At 63.4% G+C, this 17338-nt stretch overlaps 1 protein-coding gene across 1 annotated transcript; it reads left to right on the top strand.

Annotated features, from left to right (window-relative positions):
* Nucleotides 1–15909: 15909 nt before the first annotated feature.
* Nucleotides 15910–17338, top strand: ABHD16B (abhydrolase domain containing 16B). Its single transcript, XM_060079491.1, is given in 3 exon segments — nt 15910–16095; nt 16097–17226; nt 17229–17338. Coding segments are annotated over 3 exon segments (1350 nt in total). The 5' UTR covers nt 15910–15985.

The following is a 17338-nucleotide window of genomic DNA, read 5'->3' as shown; positions in this document are numbered from 1 at the left end:
CAGCCCGCTGCCTCAGCCTCATCCATCCATCCACTCACGCACTTACTCAGCAACATTCATGGAGCACATCGAACCTGCCATATGCCACGTACGTCCCAATATTGGAGAGCAAGACAGGACGCCTTTTATTCTGGGAAGGAGCCAGGCGGCGAGCAGGTCAGCCGAGAGGTCAGCCAGGGTGGACCCGGGAAGGGGGGTCCCTGGAGAAAGGGCCGATGAGAGGGCGGGGCAGGGAAAACACAGGGGGAGCGTGTGCCAGTGCTGATAGGACGGAAGGGCTCAGAAAGCAAAGGACAGAGGGACACGGGAGCTGATGGGAAAGGTGGCCAGAGGCGGGGCCATCTGAGCATCAGAATAACGCCCCGCTGGATATGACACAAAGCACGAAGTGACACGGCCGACATAAACGCAGGGCCGTGAGTCTGGGTCCTCCAGGAGGTGGAGGCGAGCCCTCACGCTCCTTGAGCGTGGAACCCCCTCTGAAGAACAGGGCGAAAAAGGGAAAGTGAGAGGCTTTAGCAGGGAGAGACCTGGCAGGCAGCCCCCTAGCCAAGTGATCAGGGACATCATGTGGTGACTACCCTCAGAGCACCTGGGCTCTGGCGGGTCGGGGGGGCTCCCACAGCTGTGCCTGGAGGGCCGCCCTGGCTTGGACCCCCTTCTCCAACCAGCCTCAACCTCAGACCCCGTTAGTCCAGGCCCCTGATGTGATGTGACATGAAGGGTCCCTCACCTCTGCTGCTGTCTTTCCCCCAACTCATAACCCTGGTGTGATGATGAGAAAACACATCAGACAAACCCAAATTGAGGGACGTGCTACAAAACACCTGACCAGCACGCCTCAAAACTGTCACGGTCATGAAAACAAGTGCTGTTCAGACAAACGGTCCCAGCCCAGAGGAGCCTAGGGAGACGTGAGGGCCCTGCAATGTGGTGCCCTGGATGGGGTCTTGGAGCAGGAGAGGGACACTGATGGAAGAACGGGTGAAATCCAAGTAGGGTTGGAGCTGCACTTAAGCGAAGCTGCCTCGGGCTTGCAGTGGTAACTTTAGGGGAAGCTGGACCGGGGGAGGGGCACACAGGAACTCTGGGGACTCCCAAATGTCCCCGCTTTTCCATCTACCTAAAATCAGTCCAAAATAAAAAGACCCAACCAATCAATGGGACAAAACCTCCTCCTTCAGGCCTGGGGCTCGTTTTCACTTTGGGATCCGAAGGCTCCCAGTCTGCCCACCCTCAGGGCGCAGCAGCCAGGGGTGTAAACCCTGGACCCACGGAGGACTTGCCCCAGTGCCCTGCCGAGACCCTTGACCCAACCTCAGCCTGGCCTCCACTTGCACCAGTCATGTCCCTAAAGGTGACTCCAGCCCCCACACTGTCTTTTTGCTCAAAAAATCCCAATGTTGGGGCTTCCCTGGCGGTCCAGTGGTTAGGACTCCGTGCTTCCACTGCAGGGGGCGCAGGTCCCAGCCCTGGTCGGGGAACTAAGATCCCTGCGTGCCGTGCACCACAGGCAAAAAAGAAATCGCAATGCTGCCAAACCCCAAAATGTGCTTTGTCCCAGTCTGTTCTCCCTTTGAACCCCCTGCATCTTTGTCTCAGCTGGAGTGGAGTCTCTCCCCGCTGCAGTAGACCGCATGAAATCCATCTCGCTGCCTCGAAGCCTGTCCGGGGCTGTTTCTGTTGACTGCTGCCATGAACGTTCGTCATGCCTGTGTGCTTGCACACGTGTTTGTGGGCTCCTCGGGGGTGTGTGTGTGTGTTGGTGCATGGGTGTCTGTGTGTGTCCGGGTCCGTGTGTGTTTGTTCAGAGGCGACCGCCAGGTTTGTACAAGAGTGTCTGGGAGTGTGTGTCCTGCTTTGCTCACTCCGGAGGGAACCAGGCCCAGTTCTGGACACTGGGCAGGAGGTGGTCCTGCCCAAATCTCTGGAACGAGGGCAAGACGCCCTCCAGATGGGGAGGGGGGGACGTGGCTGCGGAGGTGAACAGCGTGCAGCTTGAGCCTGGTGGGGGGAAGTCCTCGCTGGGCCGAGCCCAGGTGCTCTGGGGGGCGATGACCTCAAAGGTCACCTGGGGCCATGTGGCGACTGTCGGGCAGGAGCTTCTGGGGTTTTCCACAGTCTGTAGGTCCCGTCACAGACTTTTGAAGAGGAGACGGGCTCGATCGAATGATCCAGAGATGTGTTTAGGACGAGAGCTGACGAGCCCTGGGTGGAGTGGACGCGGTCGATGAGGGAGAAGTGGGGGGAGCTGCCTCTCCGCTTGGCCGCGGGGCAGCGGGTGCCTGTTCAGGGGACAGGAAACCAGAGCGGGTGTGGGTGCGGGAGACACGCGGGTCTGTGGAGCAAGGCCAGGGCTGCAGGTGCCCAGCGGGGGCGGGGAGGCCTCGAAGGAGAGGAGCTGGCTTGGGTGCCTCTGACCCTGGGGCACGCAGCCCACACCCCAGTGTGGCTGGGATCAGGGGAGGTCATGTGGCAGAAGGGTGACCGCAGGGCACTCCTCTCTCCTGCTCACTGGAGTTTCAGAGGTCGCTTGGGCAGGGTCCCGCGCAGAGCCCTACCCTCAGAGCACCTGGGCCCTGGTGGGTCGGGGGGGCTCCCACAGCTGTGCCTGGAGGGCCGCCCTGGCTTGGACCCGCTTCTCCAACCAGCCTCAACCTCAGACCCCGTTAGTCCAGCCAGGACTCTCTCCCCACCTCGGCTGAGGGGTGGGACACCAGAGTCCGTGCTATGGGCCTCAGGGGCCCCCATTAAGATGGGGCAAACTGACCTACAGTCCTGACCAGGTGGGACCAGCCCCCGAGGGACCCTCCCCTCACCCTGGCACAGCTCCAGGATGCAGCCAGCCCCACCACAGTTGGTGACCCTCCTTCCCACGGATGCCGCACACAGCCAGCGTCCAGGGCAGCCCAGCCCGAGGGCAGCAGGGAGCACCGGAAATGAAGTGGAATATGCCCTACCCTCCACCCCGTCTGCCAGCCTGCTCAGGAAGCCGGCCCACCCCTCACCACCATCCCCTGGGCCGGACCTGCGGACAGGTGGGTCCCAGGCCCACACACCTGCTGTGGACGAGGGAGACTGCCAGCTGCAGGGGCACCACACCTGCCCTTTGGCTTTGCCTGACACCAGCTTCACAACGCCAGCCCGCCAGGGCCCAGATGCGGCGGTTCTTCTGCCCCAGGGCCTTTGCACCTGCTGTTCCCTCAACCTGGAATGCCTTTCCTGCTCCTACCCACCTGGTGGTTCTCAGCTGTCCTGAGGACCCACTCCCGACCCTGCCCCCCGGCCCGCCAAGACAGCTGTGCACTCTTGCTCAGGGAGAGTGGAGCCCGCCCAGACAGGGCTCCACTTTGGCCTAACGCCTGCACTTTTTGACTGTCCTTCGCCCCTCCCTGTGCTCCATGAGGGCATGGCCATGTCAGATTCCCTCTTGTGTCCTGGGTCCTGAGGGGCCAGCCTGGCCAGAATTGGGATCAGTGCTCACTGTGTGATTTTGGGTAAATCACTTACTTCTCTGGGTGGCAGTCTGCACCTGAAGAACCCACCTGGCATAGCTGAGTGGACTGAGCAAGACGGCAGGACACAAAAGCGGCCCCAAGGTGCCACCTCCCTTGTCAGCATCGTTATCACGGGGGTTAACAGTCACCAGGGCCAGGTGGGCACGATAAAGGGCCGGGCCAGGCGGGCACTGAGAGCAGGCTCCCGGCTTTCTGCTGTGGTTGCCAGCCTTGGATGTCCTGGGGGCACATCTTCCTGACGGGATTGAGGCTGGGGTCACCCTGGGCTGCTGCTGGGAGCCCCAGGCAAGGCGGACAGGCCCTGGGAAGAGGCCGTGTTTGCCTGGTGTTGGGAGGTGAGTGAGAACTGCGGGGCAGTCTTCCTCCTCTGAGCCCTCAACCCCACACACCCAGGAGAGGGGCGGGGTGGGGGAAAGCCGGGGGAGGGGGCTAGAGGGGGCTCGGGGCCTTTGCCTTGGAAGGCCCCTGCCTGCGTGGAGCTGCTGGGGGGAGCCGGGAGGGGCAGCCATCCCACCTGGTCTGACCAGCCCCGCCTCACCGCCCCCAGACCCGGCCAGGACCCTCAGAGACCATCTCTGTGGCCACGCGTGTGTCTCTGTGGTTCGGGAGGGATCTGGGAGCGCAAGAGCCCAGTTCCCCAGTCCCCGGCCGCTGCTGCGGGCTGGGCTGCGCAGGGCTCTGCTCGCTCCTCCCCTGGGGGGTCCTGGTGCCGGGGTGGTTTGAAAACCAGAGCCTGGAGGCCTTATCAGACCACAGGTTTTCCTGAGGAAGGAAGGGTGGGTGTGGGCCGCCGGGATGGGACACCTCCTCTGGGCGTGCCCACCGGGTGGAGGGCGCATGGGCGCTGCCCTCCTGTGGGGGGAGGACAGCCTCGCCCAGGGAGACCCTAGCCCAAGGCCCAGCCCGGCCAAGGACAAACAGACCCCAGGCTGGAGAGGCCCTAGGCCAGGCCTCGAGTCTAGGAGCCCCAGCGTGTGCACTCCCTGAAAGCAGGAGCAAATTGTAGCATTTCTGGGAGTGTCCACAGGACCCCCATAAGACCCTCAGAGAGAGCTGTGACCATTCAAACCGCAGCTCCACGTCTAGGGGGGCCCAAGGAAATACGTGCTCAGGTTCACAAAAGCCACACGTCCCAGAATGTTCAAGGACGCCCTCTTTGCGATAGCCCCAAACTGGAAAAACCCACTGCCCACCAGCAAGCAGAGTATGTAAGTGAAATGCAGCTTGTCACACAGGGGACACTGGACAGCCAGGAGGATAGCCACCTGTGACTCCCGGCTGCACAGTGGCCTCACTTCCACGGCAGGGCACCTTCAGAAACGGGCGGGGCAGGCGGAGCCAGTGAGGTCAAACAGCAATAGCCTTTGGGATGTGGGCCCAAGGGGGCCTCCTGGGCTGGCCGTGTCCTCTTCTCCTGTTTCGGGTGCTGGTGATAAGTTGTGTTCAGTTTATGAAAACTCATTAACTATGTACTCAAGGTATGTGCACTTTTCAGTATGTATGTGGTTCGTCAATAAACAGTTACACAAAAAAAACCCAAATCCTCCACTGACCCCGCCCTGAGGGAAGCTGCTTTCCTGGGGCTGTCGGTCCTCTTCCCTCCCTGCCCCAACCTGCCTCCTACCTGGGGCTCCAGGGAAGTGGGGGCCAGGAGGGGGCAGCCCCGGGGCAGGTGCTGGGGGCAGCCCTGGGACCCCTCCTACCTCTGGTGACTGAGGCTTTGCCAGGCTGTCTGCCCCAGGGCCTTCTCCGTTTCCTCAAGAGCAGGGCCCGAAGGAGCCCCAAGGCGGGGGTCCCGAAGCCTCGCAGGTGGGGCCGGGAGGATGTGTGACCCGCCCTGCTGGAGCCGGGCTGGCTGGCCTGGGAGTGCTGGCGTGGGCCCGGGACACCCGCCCTCTGCTCGCTGGGCCGGGGGGGTGCCTCCCGCCCTCGCCCTCCCCCGCGGTGCCTCTCCCCCTTCCGCCTCCAGAGGCCCCGGGGCTATTTTTAACTCGCCAGGGCTGCTGAGGGTGGACAGAGCCTGGGGCTGGCAGGGAGAAGGCCCAGCAGCTACCCTCCTGCCACCACCCCTCCCGGGGTCCGGGCTTCCTGGGGGGGCACTGGTCGTTCTCGACCTTCGAGGAGAAACAGCACTCCACCCCACAAATATAGACATGCAGGAAGGCCATGTGGATACCCCAAGATTCAGACACACGCCTGGGATACAGACTCAAGCACACACGCATGTGCATACACACACAGGCACACATGCACATGCAAACACACACGCATGGCCCAGGGACGTGCTCAGAAACATACCAGAGGCACAGAGACTCAGGAGACAAATACAGGGACACATAGACGGTCTCAGCCCTCCCCAGACAGCTAGTCCCCCTGGAAACACACACACACACACACACACACACACACACACACACACACACACACACACACACACACACACACACACAGGGGCAGACACCCAGCACTGATGCTGGGGGTGCAGGCAGGACCCTCAGGCCACGTTCTAGATGGATGTGGGAGGGGCCTACAGGTGCGGTGCTCAGCACACTGCTCCTGCTCCCCAAGTACCAGCCCGTTTCCCGGAGCTCTCAGCACCTTCCCAGCTGAGATGTCTTGCCCTGGCCTCCCCCTCCCCCAGAGTAGGGGCAGGCTTGAGGCAGGAGCCGCTGAGCTGACTTGAAACCTCTTCCCCCCCGCACTCTGGCCCACGCCCGCTCAGGACAGGAAACCGAGAGAGGGATGGGGGCGGCAGCCCATGGCGCTGTGGCCTCAGGGCCTCCCCTTCCTCGCCCTGCTCCCCACTTCCCCTCTCCTCCCCTGGCCTTTGTTCCCTGGAGCAGCTCACCCCCCACCCTGCGGGGGAACCAGAGTCTATCCTGGAAAACCCCAGGTGCTGGGCTGGGGGCCTCTGTCCGCTGCATCCGGGTCCAGGGGGAGGAGGAAGCCGGGAGGACAGACGGGGCCAGGACCCATTGGCCGGGGGGCAGCCGGTTGGCTTCCAAATCCCCTCCACCCCCCACACCCCCACCTCTGTCCCTGGAGGCCCCAGAGGGATGGAGGAGGGCGGGAGCCGGCCTGGAGGACAGGACATCCTCTTGGCAGGACACAGGACGCCAGGCCGGAGGTTCCCAGCCCCAGTCAAGGCCACAGGGGGAAAAGGCCACTGGGGCCTGGGGCTCACCAGTTCCGAGATGGGCCCGGGCACCGACGGCCGTGACTTCAGGAAGGACAGCAGAGCCAGCGCTAAAGAAACACCCCGGTCCCTGACGCTCCCCCAGGCCCCTTCTGGCCTGCCAGTGTGTGGACCCACCCCCGGTGGCACCAGGCCCAGGGCCCCTCCTCAGGGAGCCCCACAGGTCACGGGAGAGGCCAGAAGGCCAGGGGGCCACTGTCGCCTGCACCGTGGGGAGCCCCCACCCCCGCTGGGAGCCCACTCCTCCATGTGAATTCCAGGGCCCAGGGCCCAGACCTTAGGCCGGCCCAGCCCTCCCCTGCCCAGGACTAGAAACCCAGGGACAGTCAAGGTGGGGTGAAGGCCACGGGGACCCCTTGCTCCTGCACCCCCTCCTGCAGCAAAGCAGCAGCCCCCCAAGCGTGGCCCCCCAAGCTGGCACCATCAGCCCACGGCTGACCGTCCACTCAATGGTCTGGGAGCTGATGGTCCCAGGATATCACGGCATCCAGGCTGCCCGGACCTGGGAGTAAGTCTGCGCCTGTTGGCCAGTGGTGAGTCCGACACAAGTGCCCACTAGCCATTCACAGACACTTCTGCCAGCCTGTTCTGGTCACCTGGGTGGGAAACCATGTCCCATCTAGAAACAGCCTATAAAAATGAGTTACGTCAACGCACAGCTTGAGTCTGGATCTGCTTCTGTTCACCCGAGTTAAAATCACCAAAGGGGAATTAACCATGGACTTAGCTCGTCGTGACCCAAGAGGAATGACACGTCTGCCAGGAAGACAAGGCCAAACCCAGCCCGCACCGCTCCCAGCCCTCAGCTCCGTCCCCATCGCCTCCGCACGCTTTCCTGGATTCCACTCACAGTCCTTACATCTTTTGAAAAATGAGGCCTTATTGGAGTATAATTTATGTACAATGATATTCACCAATTTGAAGCATACAATTTGATGAGCCCTGACAAACAGTCGTGTAACCACCCCCACTATTCCCCCACTCTTATGATATAGAACATTCCCATCACCCCCCAATCCCCTCAGCCTCTTGTTGTTGTTCATTGTGCCCCCAGGCCCCCCCCCACCCTGCCCTGCCCTGCCCTGCCCACCGTTGATCCGCTCTCTGTCACTATAGTTTTGTCTTTCCCAGGATTTCACATAAACAAAGCCACGTAGCATGGGGTCTTCTGGTCCTGGCTCCTTTCCCTTAGCAGGGATGCTTATTCTGCGCGTCAGTTATCCACTCCTTTTCTTTCCAGTGTGTAGACGGCCCACTTGCCAGCTGACAAATTCATTTCATTTCTTTGAGGTAAATTCCTAGGAGTGGGAGTGCGGGATCATATTCTAATGCTTGTTTTCTAACCCTTTGAATGTGTTTGGTTTCGCTCTGCCCTACTAGGCTGTAAGCTCCCCAAGGGAAGAGACGTCACCTGTGTTGCTCATCGCCACGACCAGAACCCAGTGCAATTCTGTGCCAGGACTATTGCCCACAGATATTTGCCCACAGAGTGAGTGAGTGAATGAACCAGTGATGGTGGTGCCTGGGACGGTGGATTTTGGTGATGCTGATGGGAAGTGATCATGGCGCTGAAGGCAGTAGAGGTGACGATGGTGATGGAGGTGACTGTGGTTAGGGGACAGTGACAGGGGCTGCTGGCGGTGACAGAGGTGGTGTCTGTAACGGTGAAGGCTAGAAATGCCTCCTTTGCCCTCCGTGGAGACGTCGTGAGGGCCCTCTTTGGATGTCCCCTCCACCTCCCCAACTCCAAACACCTCCAGTCCCCCACTCCAGAGTCACACCTTGGAGCAAGTTGTCACCTAAACCTCCACCCACCCTGAAGCGACTCTTCCCACCAGCTCCCGCTGTGGCCACACCCCCACTCGCCCACAGCTGTGACATCTCACCAGGAACAGCCCTCCTTTCTCCCAAACCCTCGGCTTTCCCCTCCCCTGGCTTCCTTCTTATCCTGTTTAGATTTCATATTTTCTCTCGAGAACACCAGAAGTGTTAGCGGCTTTCCCCTCTCCTGGTACCCTGACACTCCGGCCCGCGCGCGTTCCTCCCAGGCCGCTGTGCCCGCCTGTTCACACAACCCCCCTTGCTGGCCCCCCCCTGCCTTCTGGAGCCTTCCTCCAGCCTAAGCCCCGCCCCCGCCCCCAGCCCTTCCTTCACAAAGCAGTGACCGCTCTGAAATGCAAACGTGAGTCTGGAACTTTCTTGCTGAATCTTTCAGTGGCTTCTGAGAAGTGGCTTCCTCTCAAACCCCTCTCCCCAGTTGACCAGGCCCCACATGATCTGTCCCCCATTCCTGGCCTCATTCCTGTACCCCCGCTCCCAGGTTCCAGCCACACTGGCCTCGTTCTTATTCCTCCAGGATGCCAAGTTCCCTTCAGCTCCAGGCCTCTCCCAGGGCCAGGCTGTGAGCTCCGTCTCGGCTCCTGCCCTCCCCACTCCAGGCTGGCGACCACCCCGTGTTCCCTCCTGAAAAGCCCTCCTTCAGGCTAAGCCCTTACTTGTGCTCAGCAAGCACCCTGGGGCAGCCGTGGACCATGCCATGCTCAGCCCTGTCCCCCGCCAGCAGGCCCTCCGTGAATGGTGCTTGTTGGGAAAGTGAGGGGGGATTGGAGGCGGGCTGTTCAGCTCATCACCAGGCGCAGAGATGACCGAGGAGGAAGAACTAACTCCATCCGGGCTTCCTGGGGGCCAGGACTGCCAGGCCCAGGCAGTGGTCACCTGCTGGGGTGTGGGGGAGCCCCCCCTCCGGGATGCGAGGCCCAACCCAAGGGACCTGGGAGACTCCTGCCCCACGCGGGTCCCAGGCACCGCCTGGGACTTTCCAGAGGGCTGTGCCACCAAGGGAACCTTTGCTGCTGGGGCCGGGGCACCCGGGCATTTCCTGCCCAGCCTCACTCCCCGAGGCCAGGCCCCAGCCCTGTGGCCCTGCTCCTTCCTCTCCTCCCCCGCCAGGGGGGTTTCCACCCAGCCTGAGCCCCGCTATTTTTAGCTGAGGGAGAGGGACCAACTCCTGGCCCCATTGCTTCCCCCGAGGGAGCATGGGCAAAATGGGGGCTGGGCGCCAGAGGCTGGGGAGTTGACCCCTGAACTCCCCACACCAGGGTACACCTGGGCAGCCCAGGTGGCCAGTGCATGGGCCCAGTGGGCAGGGGCTCCAGTCCTCGGGTGGGGTGGGCCCAGGGCCTGGGTGGGCTGCCGCCCACTTCCTGCGGCGTCGCCCCAGCACTTCAAAGGCTGCTGGCAGCCCTGTGGTCACTCCTGGCTCCCACGCAGCTCAGCCTGAGGGGCGGGCCCGGCGCAGGAGCCCCGGCAGCTGAGTCCTGCTCCTCCAGCAGCTTCAAAGTGGCTGGGTGGGCAGCCCTGCGGTTAGATCCCCAGGGCGGGTGGGGGACAGGAGGGGGGGATAAGGGGGCCCTCTCTGCTCCTGTGTCCTCCCCGCCCCACTGCCTTCCTGGGTGGGCTTAGGGCAAAGGCCCAGACGCTTTCCTGGCCCCCAGATCCTGTCCTGGAGCCAGGCCACCTGGGGGTGGTGATGCCTTCATGACTGTGTGATGTGTGTGCGGTCCAAGTGGGCTCCCCCCGGAGGGCAGCCCCCTAGAGAAACCTCAGGAGCCAACGTGGGGCGCCCCTCCTGGACCCCTCAGGGCCCCGGCTGTGGCGAGGGGGCGCGGACACCTTCCCTTCTCCCCCATCCCCCCTCCCTTCTTGCCCCACTTTTCTGCCTGAAGCGGGGCAGCCGGGAGGGGAGGGGACGGGACGGGGGAGAAGGGCCTGCCTGGGCCCTGGAGCGGCCCCGCCCACACCCTCCACCGAGGTGGGCTGGATGGGCTGCGGTGGCTTGACCTCGCGCCAGCTCCCCAGAGACTGGCGGGGCGAGAGGGGTGGGGAGCCAGCGCCTCAGAGCAGCCGCCCCGCGCTGAGCAGACGCTGAGAACAGAGACTGTCTGTGAGCAAGCAGGGGGAGGAAACTTCCAGGGTCCCCTGGGGTCAGCTCCAGGACAGTTGCCATTTTTAATCTGCGCAAGAGACTTAGAAGGAGCCGCGAGGGCTGTAACCTAGATCCGCTCAGGAGGTGCTGGCAGTGCAGCCCAAGGAGAGCCCCCTCCCCCAGCTGCGTACCCCAAAGGGCAGAGCAGGCTCTGCGCCAGAGACCCCAGGAGATCTCGGGGGCCTTGCAGGGTCCCCCCTGCTCTGGGCTGGCTCTGCCCCGCCCCCAACCTCCAGACGCTTCCCCCCTCCTCCGCTCTCTGGTGTGTGTCGGGGGGCGTCAGGAAGGAGCCCCACTCGTGAGCCCCCAGCCCTGACGCCGGGCCTAAGCGGAAGCCAGCTGCAGCCCACCCACTGGGGCAGGTGGGAGAGTCACGCCCCAGAAAGGCTGGCCCTGGGGGTCTCGGCTGGAGGCCAAGGGGATCCGCACCCAGTCCTCGCCCAGGCTGTCTCCCGCTCTCCAGAGGAGAGCCGAGGGCTCACTCCTGAGACCCCTACCCACGCCCCCCACCTGCTTCTTCACTCTTGGGGTGGCTGCCTGGACCCAGGATGCTGCTGGGGGTAGCGTGGGAGCTTTCCAGTGATGGCCCCGCCTCCAAAGAGGAGCCGCTTCCCTGCTGGAGTGTCAGGAGGAGGGTGACAGGGCACCGGTGTGGGGGACTCCGGGGTCGCCCTCTGGAGTTCTCCAAGGACCACTGTGTGGGTTGCCCCTTTGGAGACACATCCCACCTTCCGCCTCAACATCAGGAAACAAATGTGGATGGTTCTGGGGCTTGGAGGAGCCAGGAGGGAAAGGCAACATCTGTGCCCCCTAGAGACCCCCACCGGTGGAGTCAGAGTCCCCAGGAGAGGCTCTGTGGGCAGGAACCAGGGCTCCAACTTGGGGGTGGGGGGAAGGGGGGGCGCTGGGGCAAGTGGGCGAGGAGCCATCTCAGGCCCTCTGTGCTGATCCCCTTTCCCGCCATCATCACTGGTCTTCAGGGTCCCCTGCTGAAAACACGTAGCACCCCCAAAACCCAAGACCTGCCTCCCAGGCCGAAGGTACCCAATCCTTTCCATCATTCCATCATCCCCGCCCCGCTTAGTCTCCCCTCTCCAGAGCCAGGGCTGGCGGAGGTCCAGGCCACAGTTTCCATCTGGCCACCATGAGCCCGGGGGTCCCACAGGTGAGGGACCTCCAAGGGGCAGTGGGCAAAAAGCAGGACTGGATTGCCTGACTGATGGAATGGCTCCTGGTGCCTGGTCAGCAGGTCAGGATCAGTCAACATTCATTACACTTATACACACGTAGACCAACAAATACTAAACCACCACACTCCCTGGCCTTGCTGCAGAGACAGCTCCCCACATGACTCACAGGCCAGCACAAACTTTTGGAAAAGCAATCTGGCCACACCCTGGCACACTCTTAGGACTCGGGTGTGGAGGGGAAATCACCAAGAGGGCAGGGCCCTCAGACAAGGGTGTTCTTGGCAGCCATGCTGAAGGGAAAGATCTGGAAACCTGGGTATCCACCAGCAGAGGGTACGCTGGGGCGTTAGTGTCTGCACATGGGGAGGAGTGGCCACTGGCCAGCTGCGGGCATGCGGCGATGCTCACAGGCCTGTAGCTGGGCATGTCTGTGGGCAAGTAGAGAAAGGTTAAGACTTTTGGGTACCAGAGAGGGGCTTGGGAAGCAGGGTCACCTTTCTTCGTACACTGCCTGACTCATGGCAGGGAGCCATAACATAATGCAGCCATCACTTTACATCAAACCCCGAGTGGGGGCTGCAGGAGTGGAAAGGGTAAGGTCCGCCCTGAGGGGCTCTGCCAGCCGTGACATGGGGCTCCGAGTGTGCACTGATGCTTCCAGTCATGCATGGGGCCCCGGGGACCACCCTAGGAGCAGGGCTGTGGCCTGCACACACTGTGCACCAGCCAGGGGTGTCGAGCCCCTGGGAAATAGGCCCCCGTCCGACTGGCCTGAAGGGCTCTTGACCCCAACCCAGGCTTTACCCTGATGGGGGGGACAGTGGGAGGGGAGGCTGAGACTGACCCGCAGGACGGCAGGAGGAGAGGGCGGGGGTGTGCACAGCTCCCCACAAACCCCGCCATCCTTGAGGGCGCCGGTAACTCTCTGTGATTCCAGATGTTCAGCAGCTGTCTTGGCCATTTCCGCCCCTTCTCTGACCCCGCATCCGCCAGGAAACGTCCCCTCCTGTCCTCGGGCTCCGAGCCACCCCCTACCTTCCCTGCACCCCATTTCCTGAGCAGAGGCGTGTGTGCAGACTCAGCTCCCCCCCACCCGTGGGGCGGCTTCAGCTTTCCCAGGGCCGGTGCTGCCCCCAGAGCCTGGACACCCTCTGTCAGGGGCTCTGATCCTGCCCCCGCCCCTCCAGCCTCTGGGACTGGTTTTCCCTCTCTCCCTCCGTTCCTCCTCCGCCTACATCGGGGCCTCTGGGGAAGCTGAGCAGAACCGGCCAGGAGGGAGCCCTGCTCAGTGGGGGAGGGTGGGAGCCCTGTGGGGTGGAGGCCAGAGGTCAGAGACCCCAGCCAGCCCTGCGGGGGCGGGGGGGGACGCACGCTCAGATGTCTGTCCGGTGGACACTGGGGGGTGGCCTCTTCCATCTGAGCACCAAAAGCTGGGGACACAGCCCCACCTTCCCTGAGCAGATCGGGGCCAGGGGGATGCTGCAGCTGGTCCAGTCTGGGGGGTCCTCTGGGGAGGGGACAGCGGGAGGGGGACTCCCTTCCTGTCATGTGCTTTCCTGTCTCAACAGAGCTGGTGGTTCTGGGGCACTTGGGCTCCTGTGGGCTGGGGGCAGGGCTGGTGGGGTCAGGGGCCAGGCCAGACACAGGGTAAGGGCTCCGGGGGGCCAGCAGCCCCAGCCCGTTGACCTCTGCTCCCCAGAATCCGGTCTCTGGCTGTTCCCCCTCCTCCAAGCTTCCTGCTCCGCCGGGGGAGCCAAGGGCAGGTGGGCCCGGCCAAAGGGAAGCCTCTATTTCCAACCAAGATGGGAGACTACCCCCAGGAGGACGCTGCTTCTCCATGCCCCATCTCTCCCCGGGGAATCAGCACAAAATGTGATGTGTCCACCATACCGTGCAGACACTCCGGCGGGCCACCCCACCGCGGCCGCTATGTCTGCCTGGCTTCGGGCTGAGCACAGAACAAGGCCTCTGCTCTGCTGTTGGGGTGGCTCCCGAGGGCTCGCATAATGAGCCTGGAGCCTCTGGGTCTGCACGCCCCCCCCCCCACTCCAGGATATGAGTCTATGAAAGAGGTCCCTAAGACAGTAAACACCCACACGCTCCCCCTAACCTCAGGGCCGGGGCAGACTTCTCAGGAGGACCAGGACCACCAATCCCCGTGGGCAGCTCTGCCCATCCCTTGACCCCAGGCATGGCACCCTGGGGGCTCCCTCCTGGGGTGGGCCCCCCACTGCCCCTGCTGCCACCCAGGACCTAGTAAAGAGGTGACGTGCTTTCAGGGCAGAAGGAACAGGAGCAGAGCCCCCACCCAGGTGGGACTGTGGACTCTGAGCCACCCTCTTGGGCCTCAGGACCTGACTGATGAGTGAAGCAACCCAGTCTGGGATAGGAGCTGGATAATCAGGAAGATGAGAATCTCAGCGCCTGGGAGGAGGGGTGCTAGGGGTAGAGTTGCCAGATTTAGCAAAAAATAACAAACCAACCAAAAAGCAGGATATCCAATTACAGTTGAATTTCAGATAAATGATACTTTAATATGAGTATGTCTCATGCAATATTTAGGACATACTTATACTCAAAAAAAGTATTGGTTGTTTATTTGAAATTCAAATTTAACTGGGTGTTCTGTATTTTACCTGGAAACAGGGGTTGGGGGGATAGATATTCAACCCTCTCAACTCACTCACTCTGCCCATTGACCCCTCCTGCCCACCAACCCTGGAGGACAGCAGCCGTCCTCAGCTCTGTGTCCCAAGCCTGGTGGCAGCTGACTGGGCCAGCAATGCCCCCAACTCAGCTTCACAGGGCCGTAGAGCAGAGAGGACTTGTTGGGGCCTGGAGCCCCCTCCCCAGAGGGCTGGGGTCTCCAAGGCAGGCCTCTTGGGTTCCGAGGGTCCAGGTGGGTTTGCCGAACTCCCTTTCGGGTCCAGGCAACCGTTGAAGGAGCCCCCGGAACCTGGCTCTGCCCTGCCTTCCCCCCACGGACTCTGCCAGGCCCTCTTTGCCCTCAGGTGGGCAGGCCCACTCTGGTGCAGGAGAGAAAGGAGAACCCACGAGAGCCCTCCAGAAAAGGAGAAGGGACATCTTGTGGGGTGGTTTCAGGGAGAGGAGAGCTCGACCAGGGGCTGGAAATGAGGAACATTGGCCAGGCAGGACCCACCTGGAGAAGGTCATTGCCTCTGCAGGCGTCAGTGGAAAGAGGATCCAGAACAGCTCGGGGCGGGGCGGGGGGCAGGGGCGGGGCAGGGGGGGTTCCAGTCTGCGCTCACCCCCTTTCCTGGGAAGGAAGGTGTGGAGGGCAGGGGCACAGGCAGTGAGCAAAGAGCCCCACCAGCCAGCCTCGCTGCTTCCCCAGGGACTTCCTGGGCTCCGCCCTTGCACTGGGAGGGCTGGGCAGGGAGCTGCTCCCCGTGGCCGGCCTGTTGGGGGGCCCACGTAGCCTTTGCAGACTCTCACACAGCCTGATCCCCAGGGCTGCTTAGTCCTGTCTCTGCTCCCTCTCCCACCAGGACAAGTGCCTCAGGAGGTGGCGGGGTTTCAGGGCCGTGGGCAGCCCTGCATTTTTCCCGGTGAGACCCAGGAAGAGGTCAGCACTGTTGATTTCTGGCCTGTGTGTCCACCTACAGTTCAAGGAGGAGGGGCCAGACGCTGCTCAGGCCCGGGTGGAGGTGGCCTTGGGCGTGGGTGAGAGGCTAATGAGGCCCCGGGAGGATGCGGGCCAAAGAGGGCCTGGCGAGGGTGTGGCCGCACCAGGGTCCTGAGGCTGTGGCCCGGGCGGGGGCGGGGTGGGGGGGCGCTCCACCAAGCCCGGAAACCCTTTGCGCGCCCATCACAGAGTGCCGCCTCTCCCGGGCAATGGTGACTCACAAAGCCAGCCCACGCCGGGCAGAGGACGCCTCCCCTGGGCCCCGGTGGGCCCAGGTCATAAAGGCCACGAGGGCCAAGCTCTGAGGAGGCATGTCCCGAGGCGGCCCCCCGCGCGCGCGCGCCCCTGCCGCCACCCTCCGGGCCGGACCTAGGCCTCCCACTACAAGCGCGACCCGGCCCGGCGACTGGGCCCTAGGGTTCTCTGTCGGGGCCCAGTGCCTCGGCGCCCATGTGCGTGGTGTGCTTTGTGAAGGCGCTAGTGCACTTGTTCAAGATCTACCTGATGGCAAACTACACCTACAACTTCCGCGGCTGGCGTGTGGACTTCCGCTGGGATGACGTGCGCGGCGGCCGCGGCGGGCGTGTGGCTGCTGCGGGGCGCGGCGCTGGGCGAAGATGCGCAGGGGTGGCCGCCCTGCGGGGCGCGCAGCCAGGCACAGGGCCTCCTGCAGCAGATCTGTGAGCTGCCCGGCCAGCTCGCCAGCTACGCGCTGGCCCACTCAATGGGCCGCTGGCTCATGTACCCCGGCTCCATGTTCCTGATGACGTGCGCGCTGCTGCCGCTGCTGCAGCAGGGCCAGGAGCGCCTGGTGGACTGCTACCGTGGCCGGCGCGCCAAGCTGGCGGCCTGTGACGGCAACGAGATCGACACCATGTTCATGGACCGCCGCCAGCGCCCGGGCAGCCATGGCCGCGGCCTGCGCCTCGTCATCTGCTGCGAGGGCAACGCCGCCTTCTACGAGATGGGCTGTCTGTCGGCGCCGCTGGAGGCCGGCTATTCGGAGTTGGGCTGGAACCACCTGGGCTTCGGGGGCAGCACGGGCGCACCGTTCCCTCAGCACGACGCCAACGCCATGGACGTGGTGGTCAAGTCCACGCCGCACCACCTGCCCTTCCTGCCCGCGCACGTGGTGGTCTACAGCTGGTCCGTCGGCGGCTTCACGGCCACGTGGGCCACCATGACGTACCCGGAGCTGGGCGTGCTGGTGCTCGATGCCACCTTCGAAAACCTCGTGCCGCTGGCGCTGAAGTTCATGCCCCGCAGCTGGAAGGGGCTGGTGGTGCGCGAGCACTTCAATCTCAACGTGGCCGAGCAGTTGTGCCGCTACCCCGGGCCGGTGCTGCTGCTCCGGCGCACGCTGGACGACGTGGTCAGCACCTCGGGCCCCCTGCGCCCCCTGCCGTCGGGCGACGTGGAGGGCCACCGCGGCAACGAGCTGCTTCTGCGCCTGCTGCAGCACCGCTACCCCGCCGTGATGGCGCGCGAGGGCTTCGCTGTCGTGACCCGATGGCTGCGTGCCAGCAGCCTGGCGCAGGAGGCCGCCTTCTACGCGCGCTACCGCGTGAACGACAACAGGTGCCTAGCCCTCCTGCGCTTCTACCGCGCGCGCTGCGAGGACCGGCAGGAGGACGAGGAGGCCTGGGGCCCGCACGGGCTCGCTTTCCCCTGGCTAGTGGGCCAGGGCCTGGCTGCCGCCGGCAGCTCGCGCTGTTTCTGGCTCGCCAGCACCTCAAGAACGTGGAGGCGACCCACTGTAGTCCGCTGTAACCCGAGGACTTCCAGTTGCCCTGGAGGCTGTAG

This window comes from Mesoplodon densirostris, chromosome 16 (assembly GCF_025265405.1).
Source record: "Mesoplodon densirostris isolate mMesDen1 chromosome 16, mMesDen1 primary haplotype, whole genome shotgun sequence".
Lineage (NCBI taxonomy): Eukaryota > Metazoa > Chordata > Mammalia > Artiodactyla > Ziphiidae > Mesoplodon > Mesoplodon densirostris.
Note: the sequence above shows the minus strand (reverse complement) of the source record. Positions and strands in the feature narration are given on the sequence as shown.